Source organism: Clytia hemisphaerica, unplaced genomic scaffold, assembly GCF_902728285.1.
Source record: "Clytia hemisphaerica strain Z4C2 unplaced genomic scaffold, Clytia hemisphaerica genome assembly, whole genome shotgun sequence".
Taxonomy (NCBI): Eukaryota; Metazoa; Cnidaria; class Hydrozoa; order Leptothecata; family Clytiidae; genus Clytia; species Clytia hemisphaerica.
The window spans coordinates 293,067-315,334 of NW_027104338.1; the positions used below are offsets into that span (position 1 = coordinate 293,067).

General features: G+C 34.7%; 4 protein-coding genes across 5 annotated transcripts; 3 read left to right on the forward strand and 1 right to left on the reverse strand.

Moving 5' to 3' along the window:
- Positions 1–595: 595 nt before the first annotated feature.
- Positions 596–17,107, forward strand: LOC136817961 (uncharacterized). The gene is made up of 2 exons (XM_067074308.1): positions 596–817; positions 15,409–17,107. Exon 2 carries the CDS (start codon positions 15,439–15,441, stop codon positions 16,843–16,845), a length of 1,407 nt encoding a protein of 468 aa, XP_066930409.1. The 5' UTR covers positions 596–817; positions 15,409–15,438; the 3' UTR covers positions 16,846–17,107.
- On the forward strand, positions 2,219–5,080 carry LOC136817960 (uncharacterized). The gene has a single exon (XM_067074307.1). It carries the CDS (start codon positions 2,505–2,507, stop codon positions 4,947–4,949), a length of 2,445 nt encoding a protein of 814 aa, XP_066930408.1. The 5' UTR covers positions 2,219–2,504; the 3' UTR covers positions 4,950–5,080.
- LOC136817841 (uncharacterized) lies at positions 6,142–11,451 on the reverse strand. Its single transcript, XM_067074175.1, has 7 exons — positions 11,151–11,451; positions 9,673–9,882; positions 9,100–9,282; positions 8,430–8,684; positions 7,731–7,941; positions 7,228–7,372; positions 6,142–7,047 (listed from the first exon to the last, which is right to left on the reverse strand). The coding sequence occupies exons 1-7, from the start codon at positions 11,334–11,336 to the stop codon at positions 6,480–6,482; spliced, it is 1,758 nt and encodes a 585-aa protein (XP_066930276.1). The 5' UTR covers positions 11,337–11,451; the 3' UTR covers positions 6,142–6,479.
- A 794-nt stretch (positions 17,108–17,901) lies between the features above and the next one.
- Positions 17,902–21,898, forward strand: LOC136817962 (uncharacterized). Of its 2 annotated transcripts, none has more exons than XM_067074310.1 (5): positions 17,902–18,017; positions 18,601–18,637; positions 18,996–19,074; positions 19,814–19,939; positions 20,326–21,898. In XM_067074310.1, exons 1-5 carry the CDS (start codon positions 17,975–17,977, stop codon positions 21,859–21,861), a joined length of 1,821 nt encoding a protein of 606 aa, XP_066930411.1. In that variant the 5' UTR covers positions 17,902–17,974; the 3' UTR covers positions 21,862–21,898. The 2 variants fall into 2 exon arrangements, with proteins under 2 accessions (XP_066930411.1, XP_066930412.1); XM_067074311.1 differs by having other exon boundaries at positions 17,955–18,024.
- Positions 21,899–22,268: the final 370 nt, after the last annotated feature.

Sequence of the window (22,268 nt, forward strand, 5' to 3'; positions counted from 1 at the left end):
TATTTGATTGAGTGCTGTGTTTTTAATTGTATATTTTTCTTATATTTATTTTGACAGATTTTCATGTTCATAGGTTAAAAGGTCTTTAAATTTAAGTTTGTAGTCATTTTTTTCGTCAGACTTATCATCAAATAGCAATAAGATTCCCCTAGCAATTTATAGTTTTCTTATTTTGTAAGATACTTTTGAGACTGGCACTAAATATTACAAGTGTCAAGGCACTCCAAACAAGAAAAAAATCAATGACTTAATTCCAGTCTTCACTTCATCTTTACCTCGGACATGTTGATTTGCTCCTGAAAATAAAATTTGGCCATAGAAAACGATGGTTTGTGTTCAATACCCCCTTGACAATAAATATCTTCCACCCTCTATGAAAGTTTTTTTCTGTAAGAGCTAAATCAATTTTTGTTGTGTTAATTCGTATGATTTTTATTCACTCTGTTTTTTTTTTTGAGTCTCAATAGCTTAACTTTTATCATGCTTGATTATTTTGTGATACGGCCGTTATAGCTCCTTCTCAATTTTCACAGATTTCAATAAACGTTCTAGTTTCTTTTGGCACAAATTTGATTGAAAGCTATCAAGGTATAATTTCTTTTTTTTTCCATTTCAGAATCAAGTAAAGGAAATTTTGAAAAAATAAAATGAAATTGAAAAAAGAACACGTTGATAAACGAAATGTTACTGGTAGTTTGAATAAATACGTAATCAATGGTACATTGTGAATCATCGTCCTATGGGATTGACACGTGATTGACACGTGACACCAATGTTTGATCCAACCATAATAAGGAACCAACAATAATTAATCACTGTAAGTTAAGTTTCTTTGCCTTTTTTATTTCTCTCTTGATTTGATGTGTGGAATTATTGAGAACCATTAATAACATCATACATTCATAGTGACAATTAATTCAATGAAACTTTGAAGTGTCTGAGAAATAAATAGTTTGGATGAATAATCCTGTTCAATTTTTTAAAGACTGTGACCAGTTTGACCATCCACTGTCCGCTAATTTTAGAGAGGAAAAAGTAGGGTTTTGGTTATTTCATGCAAAAAACTTAGTCCGCTAATCGGAGGGTCCGCTAATTGAGTGTCTGCCTTTCGGAAACTTTTTCATGAGGAATGATTAGGATGAATGGCCGGGGAAAATAGAATCGTCCACTAATCAGAGGTGTCCGCCTTTAAGAGTTTCCTTTAATTTACTGTACTTCCGAGTTTTGGAAATACTTTTGATTGAAATAGAAAATGAAGATAATAAAAGATATGGGCAGGACCATGGAACAGTTTTGATTTTAGATACTACATATATGCTGGGTCACAACATGACTGTAATTTTTTCTTCGACCAACCCTATTACCGCCTTTTGGTGCGTGATTTTCAAAACATTTATTATTATTTTTAGAGTTTTTTGTTTTTCTATTTCAAATTTTGATTCAAGACGATTCTTCTTGATGGTAAAGAAGCGACATATAACACTTTTTAAAATTATTTTTCTATAAATCAACCTTTGTTTTAGCCATAATCAAAAGGCCTTATGACCTTATTTGGGGTTGAACAGATAACCTTAGGAGCAGTAATACACACAGAGCACAAACTGAGCTATCGTGAATGTTTAATGTCTGGGAAACGCCCAAGCTGTTCGAATGTTTGAACAACTGAATTGAGATTATCAGTAGAATGATTAAATTTTTATCAGACCGACATTTTATCATTTTACTATTAATTAGCAATGTCGAGGGGGAAATCACTTAAATTTTTTTAAAGATTTTGATTCATTATCTTCTTCTTTTGATTTGTTCTTGATTTTTGGTTTATAATAGTGTTCTAGATTTATTTTTGTGATGTACCCCTCCAGTAATGTTAGAATAGTTTTCTTACACTGGCTCCTTTGAGATACATTACTATTAGAAAGGGGAGGGTTTTCAATCACTTTCTTGGCATGTTTCTTTGATTTTCATTGCTATTACAATTTATGTAATTTTCAAGGCGTGAAATTTTACAAATTATTTTATGAGCCATAGAGAGGAAATTTGATTTTGAGAAAATTAAATAAATTAGAAAAAAAATGAATTAGGAGACAAAACTGTTCTACTGTTGCGTTTTCTAATTTTTTCTTTACTTTTTATTTTTTTACTTTTCGCATTCTGCAGAGTAGAAAGTAAAGAAATTTAAAAGTCTTTAAGGAAAAAAATAGGGGAAACATTGCTTCGGTATGGTATCAGTTATCAAGGAGAGATTTATTTGAATAATTCTTTTTTTTTTTCGGAAATGAAGCAAAATTTTAGTTGGAGTACTTGGATGTTGTGTTTTGATTGAACGTATAAAAAGAGGGCTTCAACATTGCGATTCCTGCATTTGCTAAAAAGAGGACAAAAAGAACAACAAATTTCACCGTCCACAGCTCCGATCGAGTTATTACCGATTACCGAAAAACTATAAGAAAAAATAGCGAAAAGCAATCATTAACTTGGAAAACGTAACGCAAAGCATTCACGCGATGATTGGTAAAAAACATTGGCTAAAATACATCATTATTCATTTAGCAATGTTTTTATTCTCTCAATCTGGAATGGTTTCCGGATTTGATTTTAAAGAACACAAAACAAATATCTGTAATCGCCAGAACAGGACTTTTATTTTACCGACACAGTTGGACGCCAAACGACCTTTATTTTTACTGGTTGGAGTTTTCAGTTGTTTGAGACACAGATATCCTTATTACACCCCGCGAGGTGTTGTCGCGCGTGAAATTTTCCAACAGACAACCCTTGAACTGGTTCGGTCATCTCAGAACCAACCACACCAAATCGGATCTTTGATTTATGAAGCTACATGCTTTTCTAAAGGCGGTACGTCAGTTTTCTTGGACATTCTTTTAACAAAATTGGTGAACAGACCTTACTATGTTTTAAGCGTTTTTACCACAATTGTTAGTTGGAGACTTTACAATGCTAGATATGCTTTATTAGCTGGTAATATACCGCTTTTCACATTTGCTCACTTTCCAATTACCAATGAAGAAGGTCAGACCAACGGGAAAGCATATGGTGTGACATTTGGTAAAATCAACCTTCAGCATCTTGGAGAGAGTGTTATAAAGTTGATCAGAGACTTAAACGTAAAGGAACTTAATATTATCGAAGAAGAACATAAATCAATGGAACAGCTTGAATTTAAATATTTTCCTGGACAGAAACGATCAGAAATGAATGTTTGTATAACTGCCCGTCTTGATATACCAACAAATAACATCACCAAAGATAAATTGAAATCAACAATCATGTTTTCTCACACCTCCAACATTTTTCTAGTTTTAAACAGTCGAACGGAAAATGCTTTTGGAGAGCTAGTCCAGTTGGTTAGTGGCTTAAAACCGAACAACGAGACTTTAACTTGGATCTCAACGGGAAGTAAAGTTCAAATATCTAATAACCTTACTACAAAAAATGATTTGATTATATTCCAAAAGGGCTATTTGAAATATCTTTCCAACGAAAGCAAACATCTTACAAAATCGATCATTTTTGATAAGAAGATTCAAGATTTCGACCTGTTGACAGATTTGTTAAGTGAAAACGAATTGGACCAGAGTTTGATTGACGTTTACCCACAGTCCTCGAAAATGAGAGATGTCGAAAAGGTATCTACGATTTTCAGCCACTCTTTAAGAGACGCTTTCGAAATTGTGATCAAGAAGTTGCCGGCTGGTGGGGCATATAAAACTCCTTTTATGAAGCAGAAAAGATTATATAGGATTTACAAGCGGATTTCTGATGCGAAATATCCGTATGTCAATTTAAAACCACGCTTTGTCCGAAATTTAGAAGACAAGTCAATAAACCTGTACAAAAATACTAATAAAATCCAGAATATTGCTTTGAAAGACACCAGAAAATTTTGTTTAGGCTCGTGCAGTGCTGGAAAGGAAAAAATTTTGCTGAACGACCAAGTCAAATGTTGTTGGCAATGTCGTCAATGTAGACTAGGTACCATACGCACTCTCAATCAAACACATTGCGTGGAATGTCCGAAAAATACAATGTCCAACTTTGAGCGGACTGTATGCCTTCCATACAAAAGAAAACCGAGAAAATTGTCTGCAAAAGAAACCCAGGTTTTGATTGCTGGATCTGTTGCCTGTATGGCGGTTTGTCTTTTCTTTTTATTGATTTTCTACCGAAGACGTTTGACACCTGTCATCAAAGCTTCAGATGTCAACCTGTTATTCATCCAACTCACAACACACTTCATATTATCTACACTGGGGCTATCACAACTACTCCCAGCAAGTAAACTAATCTGTTATTCAAGGTTACTCATCTTCGGTTGCATGTGGACAACATCAGCAGCCATTACATTAGTCAAGGCTCAAAAATATTTATCCATATTTAACAGTAAGAGAATCAGAAGGAAAACATCGAAGGATATCCAACAAACTAATTTCCTCATCTTCAGCACAATCTCTGTATGCGTTCTGGTGCAAATCTCCTTGATTATCGTTCTAACGTATTTCAACACGAACGTGTACCAAATAGAACGTGATGACGCAACCATAACGGAATATTATAGATGTCATCTATACCCTTATAGACAAGGTCTCTTCGTTTATATTGAGCTTTTACTCATGTTATGTCTGATACAAAGCTACAGAGCTAGACATTTACCAACAAACTTCAACGAGACTAAATTCATCACCGTTGCTGTCTCGACAACCCAGGTCTTCATATTATCGTATCTGTTAAGTGGTGAAAAGGAGACTCGGTTATTAACGGCTTTTACGTTATTGGGAATCGCTAACTTATCAATGGTACTAATCATGCATGGTTATAAAGTCTTCGTACTGCTTTTCAACTTGAGCAAATATAAAAGGAGACCTTTACGGGCAGTCATCAATTCTAATGAACTTTTGGACTTTCCCAAACGGAAATTATCAAGAAGGTGACCACTGGGCTCTTTATAAACCCTGTAGTCATGGCTGGATTTTTCTATTGGATTCCGCTCGATGTTTGCGTTAAAGAGCATCATTATTTAATGTACCTCCTAACGTTTGCGTTTTCACACAACAATTTTAAAGAAAAGAAATAACAATTTTCTCTTCCTACCTACCGCACCCGCACCCTTTTTATGAATTGTGCTTTGTCAGCATAAAGGCGCGTCTTTTTTCCATATCACAATAAGAAATATCTTTAAAATCACTTTCTCCTTATTGTTTAGTTTAGTTTGGATTTTCCTACAATTCTTGTTGTGTATTTTACAGACTAGAATAGAAGTGGCTTAGGAAAATCACTTGTGATGTAGCGCCGTTTGATGTTAACTGCATAATCGAAAAAAATATGAAAATTTCGAGAATTGAAAGTTTAACTTCCTAAAGGTTAATTAACTTAACGTCCTTCTTGGAAACACAGGGGAAACACCCCAGTCCTCACGATTCGAGGGATTTAGGCAGGTATACATAAACTAACCAACGTCATTACAGTAGATTGGAAAAAATTTACCCGAACGAGGCTTTGCCCAAGTACTGTATTTCTTAAAAAAACTTCATACCGATGAGACACGCCTCTGAATAAAAATGTCCAACGTTTTCTTTGGCACGCGTCTATTATAATAAGCTTCAGAAAATTCGTAGATTGCAATTCTAGACGATTTATTGAGTAGGGCCGAGGCTCTTTTCTCTATACTGGAAATTTCTCTAACAAAGCGGAAATCTATTTACTGCATAAACAAAGAAAACATGATCCATTTCTGGTCTGTTTAGAGGAGATCGAATTCCAATGTTAGGCTTGAAATATCTCCACAGTCACTTTACTAGCTTCGGAAATGTAAATAAACAAACAAGATTATGGACCAAAAAAATTATTTCAAACAGGCTGCATGTTTTCTCAACAAATAATGATAAGTAGAAACAGTAGGAGTATAGAAAGGATATGTCGACATTTTTTTTTTAAATTTGAATTTAAATTTCGTTTCGCTATTGTATTTTTCTATATTTGTTAAGCATACAGTTAACTCTCTCTCTCTAATTTGAACCTCTTTTTTCGAACCTCTGTAAATCGAACAAAATAGTATTGGCTTACTCATTTGGAGAGTATTGTTAAATGGTTATCTTTCTTGAATTCGAATTGATCTAGATCGAGTTGAGAGAGTGAACTGTGTATTCTTATTCGAGTGACATAATGTTTTTTGCTATGTACAGGAATTTAAAACCATCTTGAATACATTAGAGCCTGTCTGAAATAGGTATTTCAAGTGGTTGCTTTTTGGATTCTTTGAAATTTCCCGAGTTACTTTCACTATAAATAGTTTAAATTCCAAGTTTCAGCTACTAGCCAATTTTTATTTTAAAATCTGGTATCATATTTTGGCTTCAAGAGGGTGATTTCATATGTTAGTCCATATTCTGTCCGGCACAAAACACTTCACCACGGCTACGATATACACAGTTCAAAAGTTAAAAAATCCAGCGTTGCTTTTCCTAAGCTGCTAATTTCTTTTCAACCATTTCTTTGATTTCATTCAAAGCGGTTTTCAGATCTTCTTGTCGCTGCTCGAGAGTCTCTTTACTTTTTTGTCCACGTACGTCACTGCTGAAATCCAAAACAGAGTCTTGTAATTTCGTCACAAATTCGTCGATTTCATTTTCGTCCGGTAAATTTTGGTTAAGCCAGTCACGTATTGCTTTCGCTTGTTGAGATTTCTGGATAATGTTTTTGATACTTATTCCGAGAAAGACCATGTCTATTGGGAGTAAGACGATGTTGATTACCACTCCTGCGATAGCCAATCCGCGGCCAGCGGCGCCCGCAAGGCGAAACACGTTAGCAGCTACATCTCCAATATTTTCAGCTGCGACTCCAAGACGTGCTAGTTTAACAACAACGTCGGTTAAGAGAAGTAATGTTCTGCCAGCTGTACCAAGAACATGTTGGTGCCGTATTCCCCATGCTTCGACCATATTTCCAATGTTTTGGATGCATAACAAAAGCTCTATAACTTTCTTCTCGTATTCCTCACGTTTCTTCTTGATTTGATTGGTTTTTGATCTGAATTGTGAAAGTAAGGAGATTGTCGAAAGCCAACAAGTCTAGAGTTGTCACTTTTATATTTCACTATAAAGTGTGTATTTTAGAAGTTTGTTGAATGTAGAAAGATCATTTGAGTTGAATCGTTTGAATAAAAAAGACAGTTAAAACTGCTTTTTAATTTAATAGAGAGTCAGTTACCTTGCTATGCCGTACTCAGCAAATGTCGCGATGCTGGCCGCCAATCCACCACTTCCGCCAATGCTCGCCCCAACGGGAATCATAATGGCGGATGCGCCAAACGTTGTGAACATCAAGCCAAAACCAACAATCCCGACGATACCACCTGTAAAAATTGAATAAGACAGAATGCGCTAGTTTGTGAGTAGAATGTTAGATTTGTTATGAATATCTCTTTACTAATAGAACTCTCGAATGCTCGGTCTAGTTAGTCCTGTTTGATTGGAGATGGCAATTTTCATAAATTTAGATTATTCGTTGTTTCGAAATGATATTTTGTCAGTAAGAAATTATACTGCATCCTCGATAGTTGTCGGAGATGCTGAGATTTTTGGTTCCGCAAAAATGTACGTAGTTTCTCATGCCAGTTTTTATGCTAAAAGTTCCGAGTCATACTTTATAGATCCCTGGAATAAGGCCCTTGAACTTGGAAACTTTGAGAATAGAATGTTAAATTCATTTACCTCCGATGGAGCAACAAAGTCCAACCGTCTTTGCAATATTTGCATGCAGCTTGTTGTCATCAAGTCGTTTGGCAATTGCTTCCATATCTTCCCTGTGTGCGTCACGGATGTTAATACGCATAGCAATGCATTCGTTTAATATTTCTTTCAAATAATTGAAGTATTCATTCATCCTCTCTTTGTAATTATCCGAAAATGATGCTTCCAAATTCTAAGAAAGTGGAATTGGTTTCAAGTTATTGGATCTCATAGAAATTAACTCCTATAGTCTGGTCCGTTATTTTTTCAATAACCTTTCCTAGTAAATTTCAATGGATTGCGAGATTTCATTTCTGAATCAGTATGAAAAAATGCTTCCAATGATATGGAATTTCATACGTTAATGGAGAAAAAACATAAATTTTAGCCTGGAAACTTGTTTCTTTAAGTCTGGTCTGTCCAATTGAGATGCAGAAGCACAGCCGAACTCTAAAAATCTCGTATGAAAATACATATGTTGGGGAAGATCTGTCTGTCATTTAATATAAGTATAGTCAATTCTGTTTAATTTGAACCTCTATTCGGATCTTACTGTAACTCGAACTAAAACAAACAAACAACTAAATACTCTTTATAGTTCGAATTTCTTTGATTCGAAGAAAAGTTCTAGCCACCTGAAAATCAAATTAAAGAGAGGCAAAGGTGCTATGATATAGATACCTCAGTTTGGATGTAATATTGTGAGATTTCTTTCCGTTCGTCCATGATCTTTTTTGTGTCTTCGCAAACAATCATTGATTTAATATCAGTCACGGCGGCCTGCATGGTGATAAAACAATACCCCATTTCATTCATATAGAAGGAAGGGATGGCGTATTTGATACGGTGATCGTCCTGTTTTCCGTGTGTCTGCATGTTCAACTCGAAAAACGCTGATATATGCTTCAAGTGGGAATACAACTTTTGAGGGTTGCTCTAGAGAAAACCAATGTAAATGTAAAATAAATTGAAGACTGTTAGAATGCCATTGACTGAATGAATACAGATTACTTATTGTTATCGTGCACTTTTCACTCGGTACAAATCGAAAAAAGGATTTGCCACAGTGATAACCTAAGTCCACCCGAAGCTTTTACCGCAATTTAACAATAGAACATACTGCAACCAAAAGCATGTAATTAGGTCTCCTCGGTCCTCTAATAAATGCCGCTTATAAAATCACCTCTTTCACGTCCCATCTCCCCCATAAGAAAAGAAACAGCCACACCCCTCCCAAATCATATACGTCATTTTTTTAAATTAAACTACTCGTCCCCTCTATCAAAAAGGTGGCGGTACTATGCAAAGAAGGACCTTAAGTTATCTCGTGAAAGTATATTGAAATGCTTACTTTTAACAGAACAAAGGTTACCATGGGAACCAGTTTATCTGCTGGAACTTCATCTTTTGCGGCTTGTCCGACATGTTTAACACAGTCCACCATATCTTTGATCATTTGAAATGGATCGTCTCTTGTTGTCATCATAGCAACACAGTAAACAGCGTGTGAGAAGTTGGAAAGAATCTTATCGTCCTAAAAAGGTAATGAAAGGTTGTTTGGATGGGGATGATGTTTTGTTTTGTGGTTTACCGAAGTCAAATGGAGCCAAATTTATTCGAACTTATTGATACACTTGTACACTTGTGACAACAATTAACAATTAACTTTAGTAGTTCTCTCTGAACAGATTCTGATAACTCTGCTCTGGCACTTCTGTGATCTAAAGGCCATTGTTCCGCTAGAGACACGTCACATTATCGAGTCCCTTTGCTTTAGAGCAGAGCGTCGTGGTCGTGCGCAGAGTGGATGTTACGAGATTAGATTTAAATCGTAGATAATCTTTATTACATGGATATCACTAAAACTCCTTCAAGAAAATATAAAACAGGTGTCAATTGAGTGTGAATACAATGAAAAACTAACCTTCAAATCAAATTCGATTCCCAAGTGCTCAGGTTCAATCCAAGCCAACGACTCGATAAGTTGATGAAGGCTTTTGTCCTCTTCCGTATAATCTTTAAACTCTGGACGATGGAAAGCTTCGAACAACGCCAAAGTGACCGTCACATCAATGATATTATTTGCTCCTGTCGTCAGCTCATTTAAATAGATTGACAGTTCCGATAACGCTTCCTGTATGGGTACAAATTTCATTACTTAGGTTGCACACTACAGCATGTTCCAATAAACTGCTATGGCCTCAAATATAAAAATTCCCAATGCCCAGAAAGTTATTCGACATAGTGTGAGCATAGTCTTATTTTGATTAAGAGACTACCAGTAGATACCCCTTAAAACCACAAAATTGGGTTTTGGGCTCTCTTAACCATCAAACTTAATTTAATATTGTATAATACAATCTCTAATATAGGTACTTTCATAAGATACCTAATTTCAAGAATTTTGATTATCGCAAAGTGTCGTAAAATTCCTTCAAAAATTCCTTCAAAAAATCAACTTTTTCGGACCTTTTTTCGGAGATTACACAAATGAATCTAAGGTACCTGTTTTAGGTACCTATACTTATGGTAGGTACGAAAAAATCATTTTCTTCTCCATGGTTACATCCCAAAGAAATCATAAGACCCTCAAAGTTCTCATTTATGGTAGTGGCCAATAAAATCTGAAAATCGACTTTCTCAAAACATGGTCATATTGCATACCAAAATGTCACGAATTTCATGGAGATTTAGAAAAACATTAGTAACATAGGTCAAAAATGAATTAAATAAAAGTTTTGACCCTTGAAAGTCGTTTTTTGACAAAAAACAGGCGCAATTACATTATGGGCATTAAATCCTGAAAATACAAATATTGTTTTGGGAATGGATTTCTAGCAAGTATTTGATCAATTGAATCACGGTTCAGCATCTGAATTGCAATTTCACAGTCTCAGTAAGTTTTGAGCAAGGGGTCAATGTTTGTAGATTTTAAGGTGTAATAGTGTAGGTTTTAAGGTGTAATTTGATTTTTGATTTTTAGGTACGAATGATGTAATTGTAGTTAGTAACTTAGTAACTTCAGTGAATCACTGTTCAAAATTTGAGACCAAAAGGCTATTTTATAAAAAGTTATTCAAGAAAACCATTTTGTAGGTTTTAAGGGGGTAAATAGCTAAAATTGCATTTTTTCACGAAGCAATAAAAATTTTCTTAGCAGCTTTTACAAAAAACCATACCCACGGAAGAAATTCAAAGGTAGCCTTGACTACTAGACCTAGACCAGAAAAAGTTTCAATCCTTACTGTTTTCTCTATAAGGATATAGGGGGTATCTTTTTTTGTTGTAGGTTTTAAAAGGTATCCACTGGTATATGTGTTTCTCATAAAAAATCGTGAAAAATCAAAGCTATTGAGGCTCAGCCAAATATCTTTTGGTTTTAATTAAAATACGTTTACGTACCATTGAATGAACGCTGAGTTTGTTTAGATGTTCAAGCTTCTCATTTTGATCATTTCCCTCCGTCGAGTTTTGTTCAACAATATTTTGAGCGTCTTCATGGTGTCCATTGTCTTCTTGTTCGACAAGCTGCTTGTATTTGTATCCTTTGTTGTCAATATTCACTTTCAACCCTTGTTTAGTCCTCATTGTTTTAGATATACAGCCCTAGCTTTTTTGCAAATAATCTTTTCCAAGCCAGATCAACATAAACATACTCTGATACTCTGCACACTCCTCTCTTTTCAATCACTGATGCCATACTACTTTTAAACTATTTTGGAGAACAGTATTTATTACCGTTTTTCTTTAAAATGAAAGTACCTTATGGACGAATCAAAGGAACGGGGAATTTTTTCACGAACTTTCTTACTAGTTTACGTTCATTGCCGGAAAACCCCTGTATATTCAAATTGTCCCTGAGTGTTCTTCTTCAAATTCCCTAAGCCTTCCTTTACTTTTTCAAACTGTTTTGTTCATCGTTTTGTACTTTCTCTTTGGTGAAAACAAACAAACACTCGACAAAATCGTCGTGTCAGGGAAACCAAGTGTAAACAAAGCGAACCTATCAAATCTAAAAAAGCTAAAGAGAAAACGAAGAATGAGAAGGATGAATGCTGCGTAGGGAAAGTGAGAGGTAGCCCTCGGGCTAAGCTCTACTTCAAGAAAATGTGTAAAAAGACCGTTATTGATAAACCGTAAATTTAAATGAGATTTTTTCATAGAGGTCAATATAGACCTGCGAAATATACTTCTATAATAATAAAAAAAAATCCAAATCTGCCATGTCAGGAAAACAGGGGAAAATAACTGCCCACCCAGTGAAATCTTCTTGAAACATTAAGTATAATTTCTGGGTTAGTAGTGTATTAAATTCTACTGAGCCAAATGTTTCAGAGTATGGCGCTTTCTGATCGAGTTTTCAGGAACAATGTCGAGTTTTAAATTGTTTTCTAATTTCCTTCAAGGGATTTTATTTTTCTCTGTTCTCGAAAAGGAAACGGTTTAAATCGAAAGTGACGTCATAGGAAAGCCCTTAACTTAACCTTACTATCGGTTCTCATAAGAGTTCTAATGTGTAATTAAACGATAATCGCCAATTTCTGTACGAAATTACAATTACAGAGGAGGGTTATATCATGATAGTAAAAGTGCTTAAAAGTAAAATTCCACACTACCGTCGTTTGGGGTAAGATTTCAATGCCACTCCCCGGGACATTGGTGTAATTCAAAATGAGCTTTCAAAAAAGCCAGCCTTTCTCTTGGTCCAACGCAAGCTATTTTCCCTACTTCTGGAAACAACCTTCTACTATAGTGCGGTTTATTTCAGCAAATATATACAATAAAAAGTTTACAATGCTCAATTGCTCTAGTAAACCATAGACCTCGCGATTATTTTCTTCAAAAAAAGTTTCTAATCGATACACTTCATATCACGAGTTATATGAATGTAAAGGGTGTGTAGGTATCTCGTTGTCCTCATGGCTATTAGATTAGAAAAAAAGATAGTCACAACCAGATCCTCGAAAATTAACTTTTGAGAATTGTCCGTCCGAGTTGGTTAATCAGTTGAAAGAGGGAACATTTCAATTGTGTTTTATGATTCACAAAAAGTTAAGTCCTTAAAAAAAAGGAACCGTACCGTGCTGAAGGCAGACAGAGATTTTTTCAGGAATCCACCCTCAAGTGCCTTAAAAATCAACCCTTACGCCCGTCCTAATCTACTCAAGCTACTTGGAATTACATATCTTCTTATAGAGCTTAAACCCACGGTTTCCTTAGTCAAGAGAAATGTTTATGGAAAAGCTCCAGTTTATTTATTTTGTACTGTACCACAAACATATCCTGCTTTGTTTGCTCTTTTTCTAAGAAGGTATTATTACCTCTCTATTTGCGTCATTGCATTGTCGCTGTATATCTTGTAATGACCTATCCTTATTGTGAAATGTCCCTGAAGGAGCAATAAAGCTATAAGCGAAGGAAACTATAGCGCTATAAGAAATTGATAAAATGCTGCTCAAATTATTTTTGTGCGAGCCTGGAAATTCATTTATTCCTATAATAGTCTTTATGTGTAAAATTGATAAAAGCTTATAGTTTTGGTTGATATTCGCATCAAAAGGACAGGTTCCTCTTCACTATATCCAGAATCCAGAGTCCAATTTAATGCAGCCAAATTTGTGTTTTCTTATAAAAGGTCTCAATTATTAGTGACGATGCTATAATGGTTTTAATTCTTTGATAAGTAATTCTTAAATGACTTTCATCCATGCACATGGTTTTCGATATGTCTCTGTCTCTCTCTGCAATCTGGTTGAGATATAATTTGGCGTAGGTGTGTGATAGAATGACAGACAGTGGTTCTGAAAGAGGAAAGTTCGTGGTCGAATCTTATCTGTTATATCGCTTTCTATGGAAGTTCGACAGCTAATATGACATGTTTGCTTTTCTAGGCTAGCATCTTCTATACACAACATTGTTGCAACATTGTATATTTTCAATATTTTTTCAATACAAGATAGGTATCGTAAATAACACGAAGGATTGTGTTTCTTTGTCTTTCTCTTGTAAAAGCTCACTTTTCTGTGCTTCCATCTTTTGTACACTTATGTTGAACAGTGAAAAAGGATGCGGCTATTATATTTTGATTTTCATCTTTTGTACACTTATTTTTTGGGAATTTTTATGTGTTTTAAAATCATGAGATTATAATAAGGGTAATGTATTTTCCTTGTGCGTCCCATTTTAAATTCAAGACGAATAGAGAAAGAGTTATTTCTTTACTTTAACTTTTGCAAAAAAAAATTTCAATAACTCGAAAAATTTGGTTATCACTCCAACTAAATAGTGATTTCATATAACTCCAATTAGATTCCGGTGAAAAAAAAGTGGTCTAGGTCAAGCCTTTTAATAAAAATTGTTCTTAATTGTTCTTCAACTTTTGCTTTTTTTGCGTTTTAATGTAAATTGGATTATTGTTTATAAATATGGAGGTGAAAGCTGTTTCTTAGAATCGGATTCTCACAGTCACGTCCTTGATTGTTATCTTTCTTCGACCCCTCTTTTTTCTGGGCCTTTTCAATCTCTTAGGTTCTTAGAAATGTTTCTGGTGGGTTTTGGAACGAATTTTTCGTATCTGTTCTGTGAGAATTTACGTCCGTCAGACTAAAGAAACCCTTTGTGGAGGAAAAGTGGATTTCTATAAGAAGCATTTTTTGCTAAGTTCTGTGGCTCAATCTACACTGCTTTAAACCTTGCTAGGAGTGTTGGTTCATAACGAAGGAAATATGAGGGTTTCTGTAGGGCCAAAAATCTCAAACCATAGCTGATCATTCCTTTAAAGCCTTTCTTACTTGGAATTTTTGGCTAATATTCAAAATGTGTTAAAAGGATTGTTTGATTTTCAAACCTTTTTAAGTGATGTATGTACTAGTCGATAGTAGACATGAAACACAGTTCATGTTCAAAATAAGAAATAATTAGTCTAGACGCCGTACGTAGGACCAGCAAACGGATCTCCTCTTGATTCACTCATTAACTAAATATAGAAAGCAAAATCTATAGTCCTCTACTGATAGGATCTCATATTCCTTAATTCTAGAATGTCTGTTGCCATGTTAGCTTAATCCATAGTTAGTTTTCTTTTTATTTCATCTATAATTTATTCCTTGATAGTTTGTTCTGATTTAAATTTTTTATGAGATAGGAGATCTTTCGATTGAATGAAGGCCATATTTCATATAGAGATTATTCCTTAATATAGGGGTCGAATAAATTTTGTATATGGCGAATAATTATTTTGGGTTTCGTCCATTACTGGCAGACTGTTTATAATTTTTTTTTCATCGATGATTTCTTTGCATTTAGGATCGATCAATCTGAAATAGTCAGCATTACTGTATCTTTAGTACGAATTCAATTTTTTTAGACCAATCTTTTTTTCGACTCATATGGTTTATACTTCCTTCGATATTCTATGAACATAATGTGGTTGTGTAACTAATTGGGGGTCCATTTTATCAAAACATTTAGGAACAGAATGGAACCGTAACGTCTGAACATGATCTTAATTCCAATCCAAGACGAGGGGTGTATCAACACTCAGATAGGAACAAGCATTTTTAGTGTTGCTAGTGAAATCCAGGGATTATCCTTCTCCCCAATTTTTGTCTCGATTAACCCAATTTAAAAAATGATTATGTTATTATTATTTTCTCTTCAGAAAAGATAAGAATTATGCAATTCCATCAACATGACTTTATCTTTTAATATCACAAGTGGTACAAGCGAAACCACCCCAAAGAAGCATTTCATACCCAGGCCCCTCAGGCGTCGAAGTCGTGCCCAGTCAATCAAAGATGAAGAACAAGGAATCCCGGTCTACAAACCGGTTTTAGAAATCGGGAAATCTTTACACAAAGAGTTCCCGTTTAATAGCCGCATTATAGATGATGGGACGCTTGTTTGGTTTTCATTATCTGGCAAACAAGAAATAACACTGAACTCGATCCACTATAAAAACAATCGGTTACAAGTTGGACAGTCTTGGTCTATCAATGAGTCAATCAACAAAAAGAAAGGGAACGAAAAATGTTTGAACTCAATGGTCACATTTAGTCCTGATTTAAGTTTTGGTGTTTTATTGCAGCATACCAAGTCACGTGTTACGTTCCAGTCCCCTAAAACGTATATTCGCGTCTCGATTCTAAAGTTCCAGCATAGTGGACTGGTTTCAAGTGTGAAAAATCCTAAAATATCAAATTTTGACGTTTACAAGAATGTGTTAGTAATGAAAGGTCGGAATGGTGATATATTCAAGAAAATTGTTTTATGTTTGTCTCCCAGAAAGAACCTTTTAGCTCTTGTTCTTCGTTACGATTTCACACACTCCACTGTTTTCGTTTTCCAAATAAATTATAACAAAACCGCTGACCAGTACTCGTTAGATTCGCTACTGCAGAAGAATGTGGACTATGAAATTAATTCGATCAAATTTAATGAATTCGAAAATACGTTGTTATTACTTGGTTCACGTTCGTTTCATGTTTTATACCCTATAGACGGCTCTACGCCGTCGGAGTCACGTATCTATGGTGTCGATCCGTACATTATCTACGATAACAAACTAAAATGCGAATTCATTTTCGCTCAAAGTAAGGATAATTTTTACGAGGTTGATATTTATCAAGTGAAACAAGCCTTAAAGAGGGCGTCTGTACCGCAAAGGAGATTTTTCGATTATAAGAAACTACGGAACATCGAATATGATCGCTTGAAACAAGAAAACGGCATCAAGCGAGTTTTCTATGTACATCATTTCCAAAACATCACTCGCTTATTTCTTGGTTTCACTAAAAAAGTTTACATTTTCAACCCGTTTTCTTGTCAATTGTTATACAAGCTAGACTTGTCTTGCAGCCTGGAGACGCCATATTGTTACACACTTGATGCCAATTGGTCAGGCAAAGAAGTATCATTATTCTGTTGGGATAATTTCAATTTTGTTTCTCTTAAGATTTATCATCTTGAGGAGGAGTTTGATATGTCGTTAAAACAACAAGCCTTGTTGGCTGTTCAAGCAAATTATTCACTGGAGACTTTGAAAAAGATGAGAGTACCGAAATTTATTTTAGCATCACTGGGTGATACGTCAGTTTGATTGTTTAACTGCTGTTCGTATTTTTAAGGGTTCGGCCTATTTGCCACGGAAAAAAATGAAGGTTCGACCTTTCAAATTTGTACTGGGAATGTGTCAATTTTTATGACACCTTACTGTCAGAATTGTCATCATGCTCAAGAAAATTATTAGGTGTCAAAAAAAAGTTATATAAAAATTATGAATTTTTACACTGAACATATGTTTGACCAACGAACACAAAAAAGCCCCATCCCCCTAATTACGAATAGGGTTAATGATTCTCTCTGCAGATAGGGTAGTGTTTTAATAACTCGAGCCTAAAAAAGCTTGAGATTTCCTCCATTACTCAAATAAGTTTTCTAACCCCTTTGGTTTGGTTACAACGTCTTGATAAGTTTTCATAATCCGAACAATTCGTTCACCTTTTTATTTGAAATTATTCAATTTTCTTACTATTAACTTGTTCGAAATTATTTAAAACCGTTAAAAAGTTTAATTTATTATTCAATTTATATTAATTTTAATTTATGATTGCGAATATTAAATTCTTTAGTTTTTGTAAGCAGTATTTTTATAAGCAAACAAATTGTGTACATAGACGAATTTTCCCACCACACAAAATACAATCTAATTTATATAAGTTTTGTATAAAAGAATGAAACAGTTTTATTTCAAAGATCGGCTTTATGACGTTTATGTTCGCATGACTCCCTATCTAGAGAAAAGTTAACGACTGTCGATTTTACTACCCTTTTTTAACCTTTCAAGCACGCAACATTTTTTGAAAATGTTCAAACTTCCAACTTTTTTCTTAAATCCCAATTTCAAGATAGCATAAAAGCTTGTATCTCTTTAGGTATTTTCATACTCTGTTTAAAAGCATTCAGAGAAACGTCTGTTGATTTTACTATACTTTTTTGTTAGCAACAATGAAAAATTATCTTCATTGACATGAACACCAATTTTTTTCAATGAGCAAAATCTCGATTTTATTTATTTTAGTTACTACAACGTAAAATATTCCATTTTGAATTACCTTTTCAACAACCTCAAAAATTACTAACGTTTCTCTTTTCCAGGGGAAATGAAAATAAATAAAAATTCCACCATGTATTCATTGAGTATGAAATGAGGTGATCGAAGATCAATCATGAGGTCAACAACAAACGAATTGACCATAGTCCAATCTTTATGTATGTAGTAAGTTTTTACTTTCCTCCGCTGAAGGTAATTATTTTGTCCTTTCCTTCTTCTTTTCAATGAAATTTCAAAAATTATTTTCTGACAAGGTAGCCCTTGATTACCGTTGATTTAACTTTTCCGGGATGTTTCTGCTGTTTTTCCAAGATAGCTGAAGATTGGAAAGGAAACTTTTTTTAGAGGTACGGAAAATAGTTTGTGTTTAGTTAACTGGTTTACTCATTTTCAACTACACAGCCGGACTAATGAGTGTCAGTTGAATGTGGTAAGGGAAACCCGAAAGCTTCTCTTTGGATGGACCTCCCTGGCCTGCTTGACCATCTATCAATTCTAATATCAATTTTTACAATCTGCTATATCATAATGCATGAATGCAAATACCTAAATCATTTGAATTTGAAACAGTAGCCAAAAAATCCAAGGAAAGTGTACCCACCTTTCAAAAACTATTATCATTGCCAAAGGAGAGGGTATAGCTATCTTCTTTTGTGGTAGCCAAAGATGAAGTGATGGAATCTATTAAATTTATTCTAGTTTCCTTTATTCCTACAATATTGTTTATTTTCCTATCCACAGGTCATGGTATAGGAAGCTTGACAGGGTATCAAAATAGGTAAGTGAAATTTGAAATCCCCTAGAATTTTGAAAATTCTCTTGATATGCTTGACCTAAAAAATTCTTTCAATTGATTTAATTTTATTTTGTAATGTGCAAAACCCACCGAATTAGTTTCTAGAAGCTAATTTTAGGAACAACGAGGATCTGAATCTGTTTTAATTTACAGTATTTGATCAAAGGTAAAGACAATTCGCCAGAACAGAACAATACTCCAGATTAACTTGGGCTCACTTTTAGAATAACTTTCTTAGCAACCTCTAAATCAGCCACTGTGGGTCGCTCTTAAAATTGGCTTTTTTTCCGGCAACAGCAAGCATTTTTCAATGATGATTCAAATATCTTTTTATTCATAGTATAAAATGCATCCAAGATGATGAAGAATATGTTTTAACTCGAAATGGTTTAACTTATCTTAAAGCTCTCAATCACGATGTGAGAAATTACTGTTTTTATGAATATAAATTATAAATTATTACTTTCATCTCCTACTTTTCAGGCAGAAAGTTTCGCGAGATTATTGAAAAAAAACGCGATATTTCACGAGTTTTACTTTAACAAACTTTTCTTTAGGAAGAAATTTTACTGATAAACTCGTGAGTCTTTTTTTAATTTTTCGTGAAAAATGCTAACATTTGGCTTTTCAGAAAAAGATTGAATATGGGGGGGGGGGTGGAGGATATAACATTTTTTGGAAATTTATCCCCCGGACACGATGACTTGTAACCCCTCGGACAGCAGGTCTAACACCCCGGACAAGCATCAGATGACCCCCTGGACATTCAAAGCTACCCTCAAACAGAGCAAAATTACCCCAAAACAGAGCATTTACCCCCCCCCCCCCGGGATAAGGCAAATTTTATAGATTTTCACTACCCCCTGACACTGGAGGACCCCATTTTCGAACATTTTCTGGAAGAGCCCATTTTTTATCGGGAAATATTTCTGCTTCTAAAGTATCCTAAAGAATCGAAGCGGGGTGACAAATTCTCTTATCTGTAGGAAACAATATTAAAAATATTTTAAGAGAAAATCTTTTTTTAGACAGGAAGGTGAAAATTTAGTTAGTCTTTCGGTTTCCTCGTTAAAAATTTGACAATTAAGCTAAGGCACCTAACAAGAGCCAGTCTAAAGGACTGACTTAAATTTTACGCTTTCTCCCTCAATTTTCTAGAGTTGGGTGTACAAGACTTTGTATGAATCATGTTTTAACTTCCAACAACAGTTTGGCTACGGTAGTGAAGACTTTTTACTTTGTATCAAACTTTGGTGTCAACTTTTTCAAGAACTTATTGATTTAGTAAGTACTCTGGTAATTTACAATGATGTAGGGTAGAGTGAAAATTTGTAAGGAATGGCACCTTTACACTTGTTTCTAACATTTAAAAAAAAATGGATTCTTATATATTAGCACTACAACTGTTGTGGAGTGAATTTTTAAAATTTACCTGGAAATCTAACTATTAGACTTTTTTCTTGAAAAAAGTCACTCTGAGCTCAACAGAGACTTTCAATGATTGATCATGATAGACTGTCTTTCCTTGGGCCGAAGTCTTCTGACGGGAATCTCTTTTTTGCAACAGTTTTCCCGGAGATGAGGAAGTCAGCCTTTCTCTATTACGGCAAAATACCATCAATTCTTTCAAACTTTCTCATTGTATTTATGTTTGTTTCCAAAAACTTCAGGAAATTCCCACAGCTGTTATATCCATATCATTGGCAAATATTATTGAGTCTTTATTTCAAGATAGTCAATCTCCAATGAACCATTCAATTCAGTCTTTGAAGGACTTAAAATATTTCTTATTCAAACATGGAAAATTATCCATAACTGACTTAAACCAGCAACCCCAAAAACAAAAAATCAAATTCTCAAGATATAGTCGTCATAGCATTGATGTGGACAAAGAATCTGATTGCGATCATAAATATGAAATATTTTCAAAATTCTTTGAATTCGTTATTGACACCTTATCCGAGGATCATGAAATCAGATCAATAACGAAGGAGCTTTTCTGTTTCATTTGCAAAGAACAGAAACCGGAAACCTCGATAGATCTTCATATTCCAGACATCAATGTAGAACTATTACCAAGAACAACTTCAGATACATTCCCGAAAGTATATAAAGGTATTTTAATACCCTGCTCTAGTTGCCAATACTTTGATATTTTATCAGTGGTCGGTGAAAAGCCGGTTCAATTAAAAGCTGTTTTGGTGAATACGTTAGCTTATGGTGATTCTCTTGGAAATCCAAAGGATATTCGTATTCGCCAAGTCTTCGATTCTAAAACATATTCCAGGTCGAATGTTTTTGATGAATTTAGAAACAACTCTTCCGGGAACTTTCATGAACAAGGAATGATAACATCTCGAGGTCAAGAACAGATTGGGACTTTGGAAAGTTCTCATTCCGATTCTGAAACACTTCAATCAACTTTTCCTTATGAGAATTCCGAAAGACAAATCAGCAGTGAACCGTTTTCTAAACTGAAAAAAACAGAGGTGAACTTTATGATACACCGTGGCGAATTGCCTTTATCTTTGATCGAATACTGTAAATCAAAACAGATTCAGATCCTCTCTGTTCCTACCTACGAGACTTTGTACAGAATCAAGAAAACCTGCGGTGGCAATATCATCTTTGATGTTGAAAATGATTTGAGGTTGACTGATATCTCTGACGTTCGTTTGCAATGCCATACAGTGCAGTGGAGTGTTGATGACCGTATTGATTCTAATAAAAGAGTCAGTAGAAGTGCAACTGTATGCGGTTTTATTCAGATCGAAGATGGTCTGGTGAAGACTTTCGGCGACAGTTCTTACACTGTTTTGATCCAAGGACGAGGACAAGATCTAGCTATCTTGCATAAAGAAGCATTTTTAAATACTTTGAATCGGTTAAAACACATAGTTAGGAAACGAGATCTCGTGACAAAATCTATTGAGGCTCATTTCGTCGAGTCGTTGAAATCAAAAGCTTTGAAGACTGGAAATTATCATGAATGTCCACCCTGGATTCAACCAGATTTGGACCTCTTCCAAGATCTAATTCAGGAAAAAGTCGTGCTTATGTTTGAAAAGTTTACTCGATGCTTTACAAAAGATGACAGCAAACTTGATATACAATGTTTAGATTTCAAGAAGAGACTCTGGGTTGATAGTTTGAGATTTGTGACAATGATTGTTAATACTAGATCCGCTGCTGAATTTTCTTTGTAGTGATATTTCACGAGATTATAACGTTTTGAAAGCTCCATATTGATTTATCGTCATTCCATCTTTTCCCTTAAATACATCAAAAATGAACTCTCCCCTAAATAAGTTTGAGTTTATCGGCCTGTTGATATTCATTTGGGAGTTTATTGTGGATTGGATCACGAGATTTACGTTTGGCTAGCTACGTTTCGAGAGATTCTTCTCCCATAATCGGTCGAGGTGGAGGATATTTTCTCCGCTCTTTGTATTTTTTATGACCTTCGGATTGCCCATAATTATCAATTCGATGATTAATCGGAGAAGAATCTTCTGAAACGTTGCTAAATGTAAATTTCGTTATCCTTCTCCCCTCTATCAATGTTTTGATGACATAAAAAAGTGTCGGGTTGTGGCCATGGTGTGACAACAAA

Bases quoted from the DNA above. Each gene is read 5' to 3' on its own strand.
- LOC136817961 (XM_067074308.1), top strand. From the start codon at position 15,439: ATGACTTTATCTTTTAATATCACAAGTGGTACAAGCGAAACCACCCCA.
- LOC136817962 (XM_067074310.1), top strand. From the start codon at position 17,975: ATGAGGTCAACAACAAACGAATTGACCATAGTCCAATCTTTAT. The intron at 18,018-18,600 runs GTATGTAGTAAG...TCCTATCCACAG, and splicing joins GACCATAGTCCAATCTTTAT to GTCATGGTATAGGAAGCTTG. The intron at 19,940-20,325 runs GTAAGTACTCTG...CAAAAACTTCAG, and splicing joins TTCAAGAACTTATTGATTTA to GAAATTCCCACAGCTGTTAT.
- LOC136817841 (XM_067074175.1), bottom strand. From the start codon at position 11,336: ATGAGGACTAAACAAGGGTTGAAAGTGAATATTGACAACAAAGGATAC. The intron at 7,942-8,429 runs GTATCTATATCA...CCACTTTCTTAG, and splicing joins AATATTACATCCAAACTGAG to AATTTGGAAGCATCATTTTC. The intron at 7,373-7,730 runs GTAAATGAATTT...CAATTTTTACAG, and splicing joins ACTTTGTTGCTCCATCGGAG to GTGGTATCGTCGGGATTGTT.
- LOC136817960 (XM_067074307.1), top strand. From the start codon at position 2,505: ATGATTGGTAAAAAACATTGGCTAAAATACATCATTATTCATTTAGCA.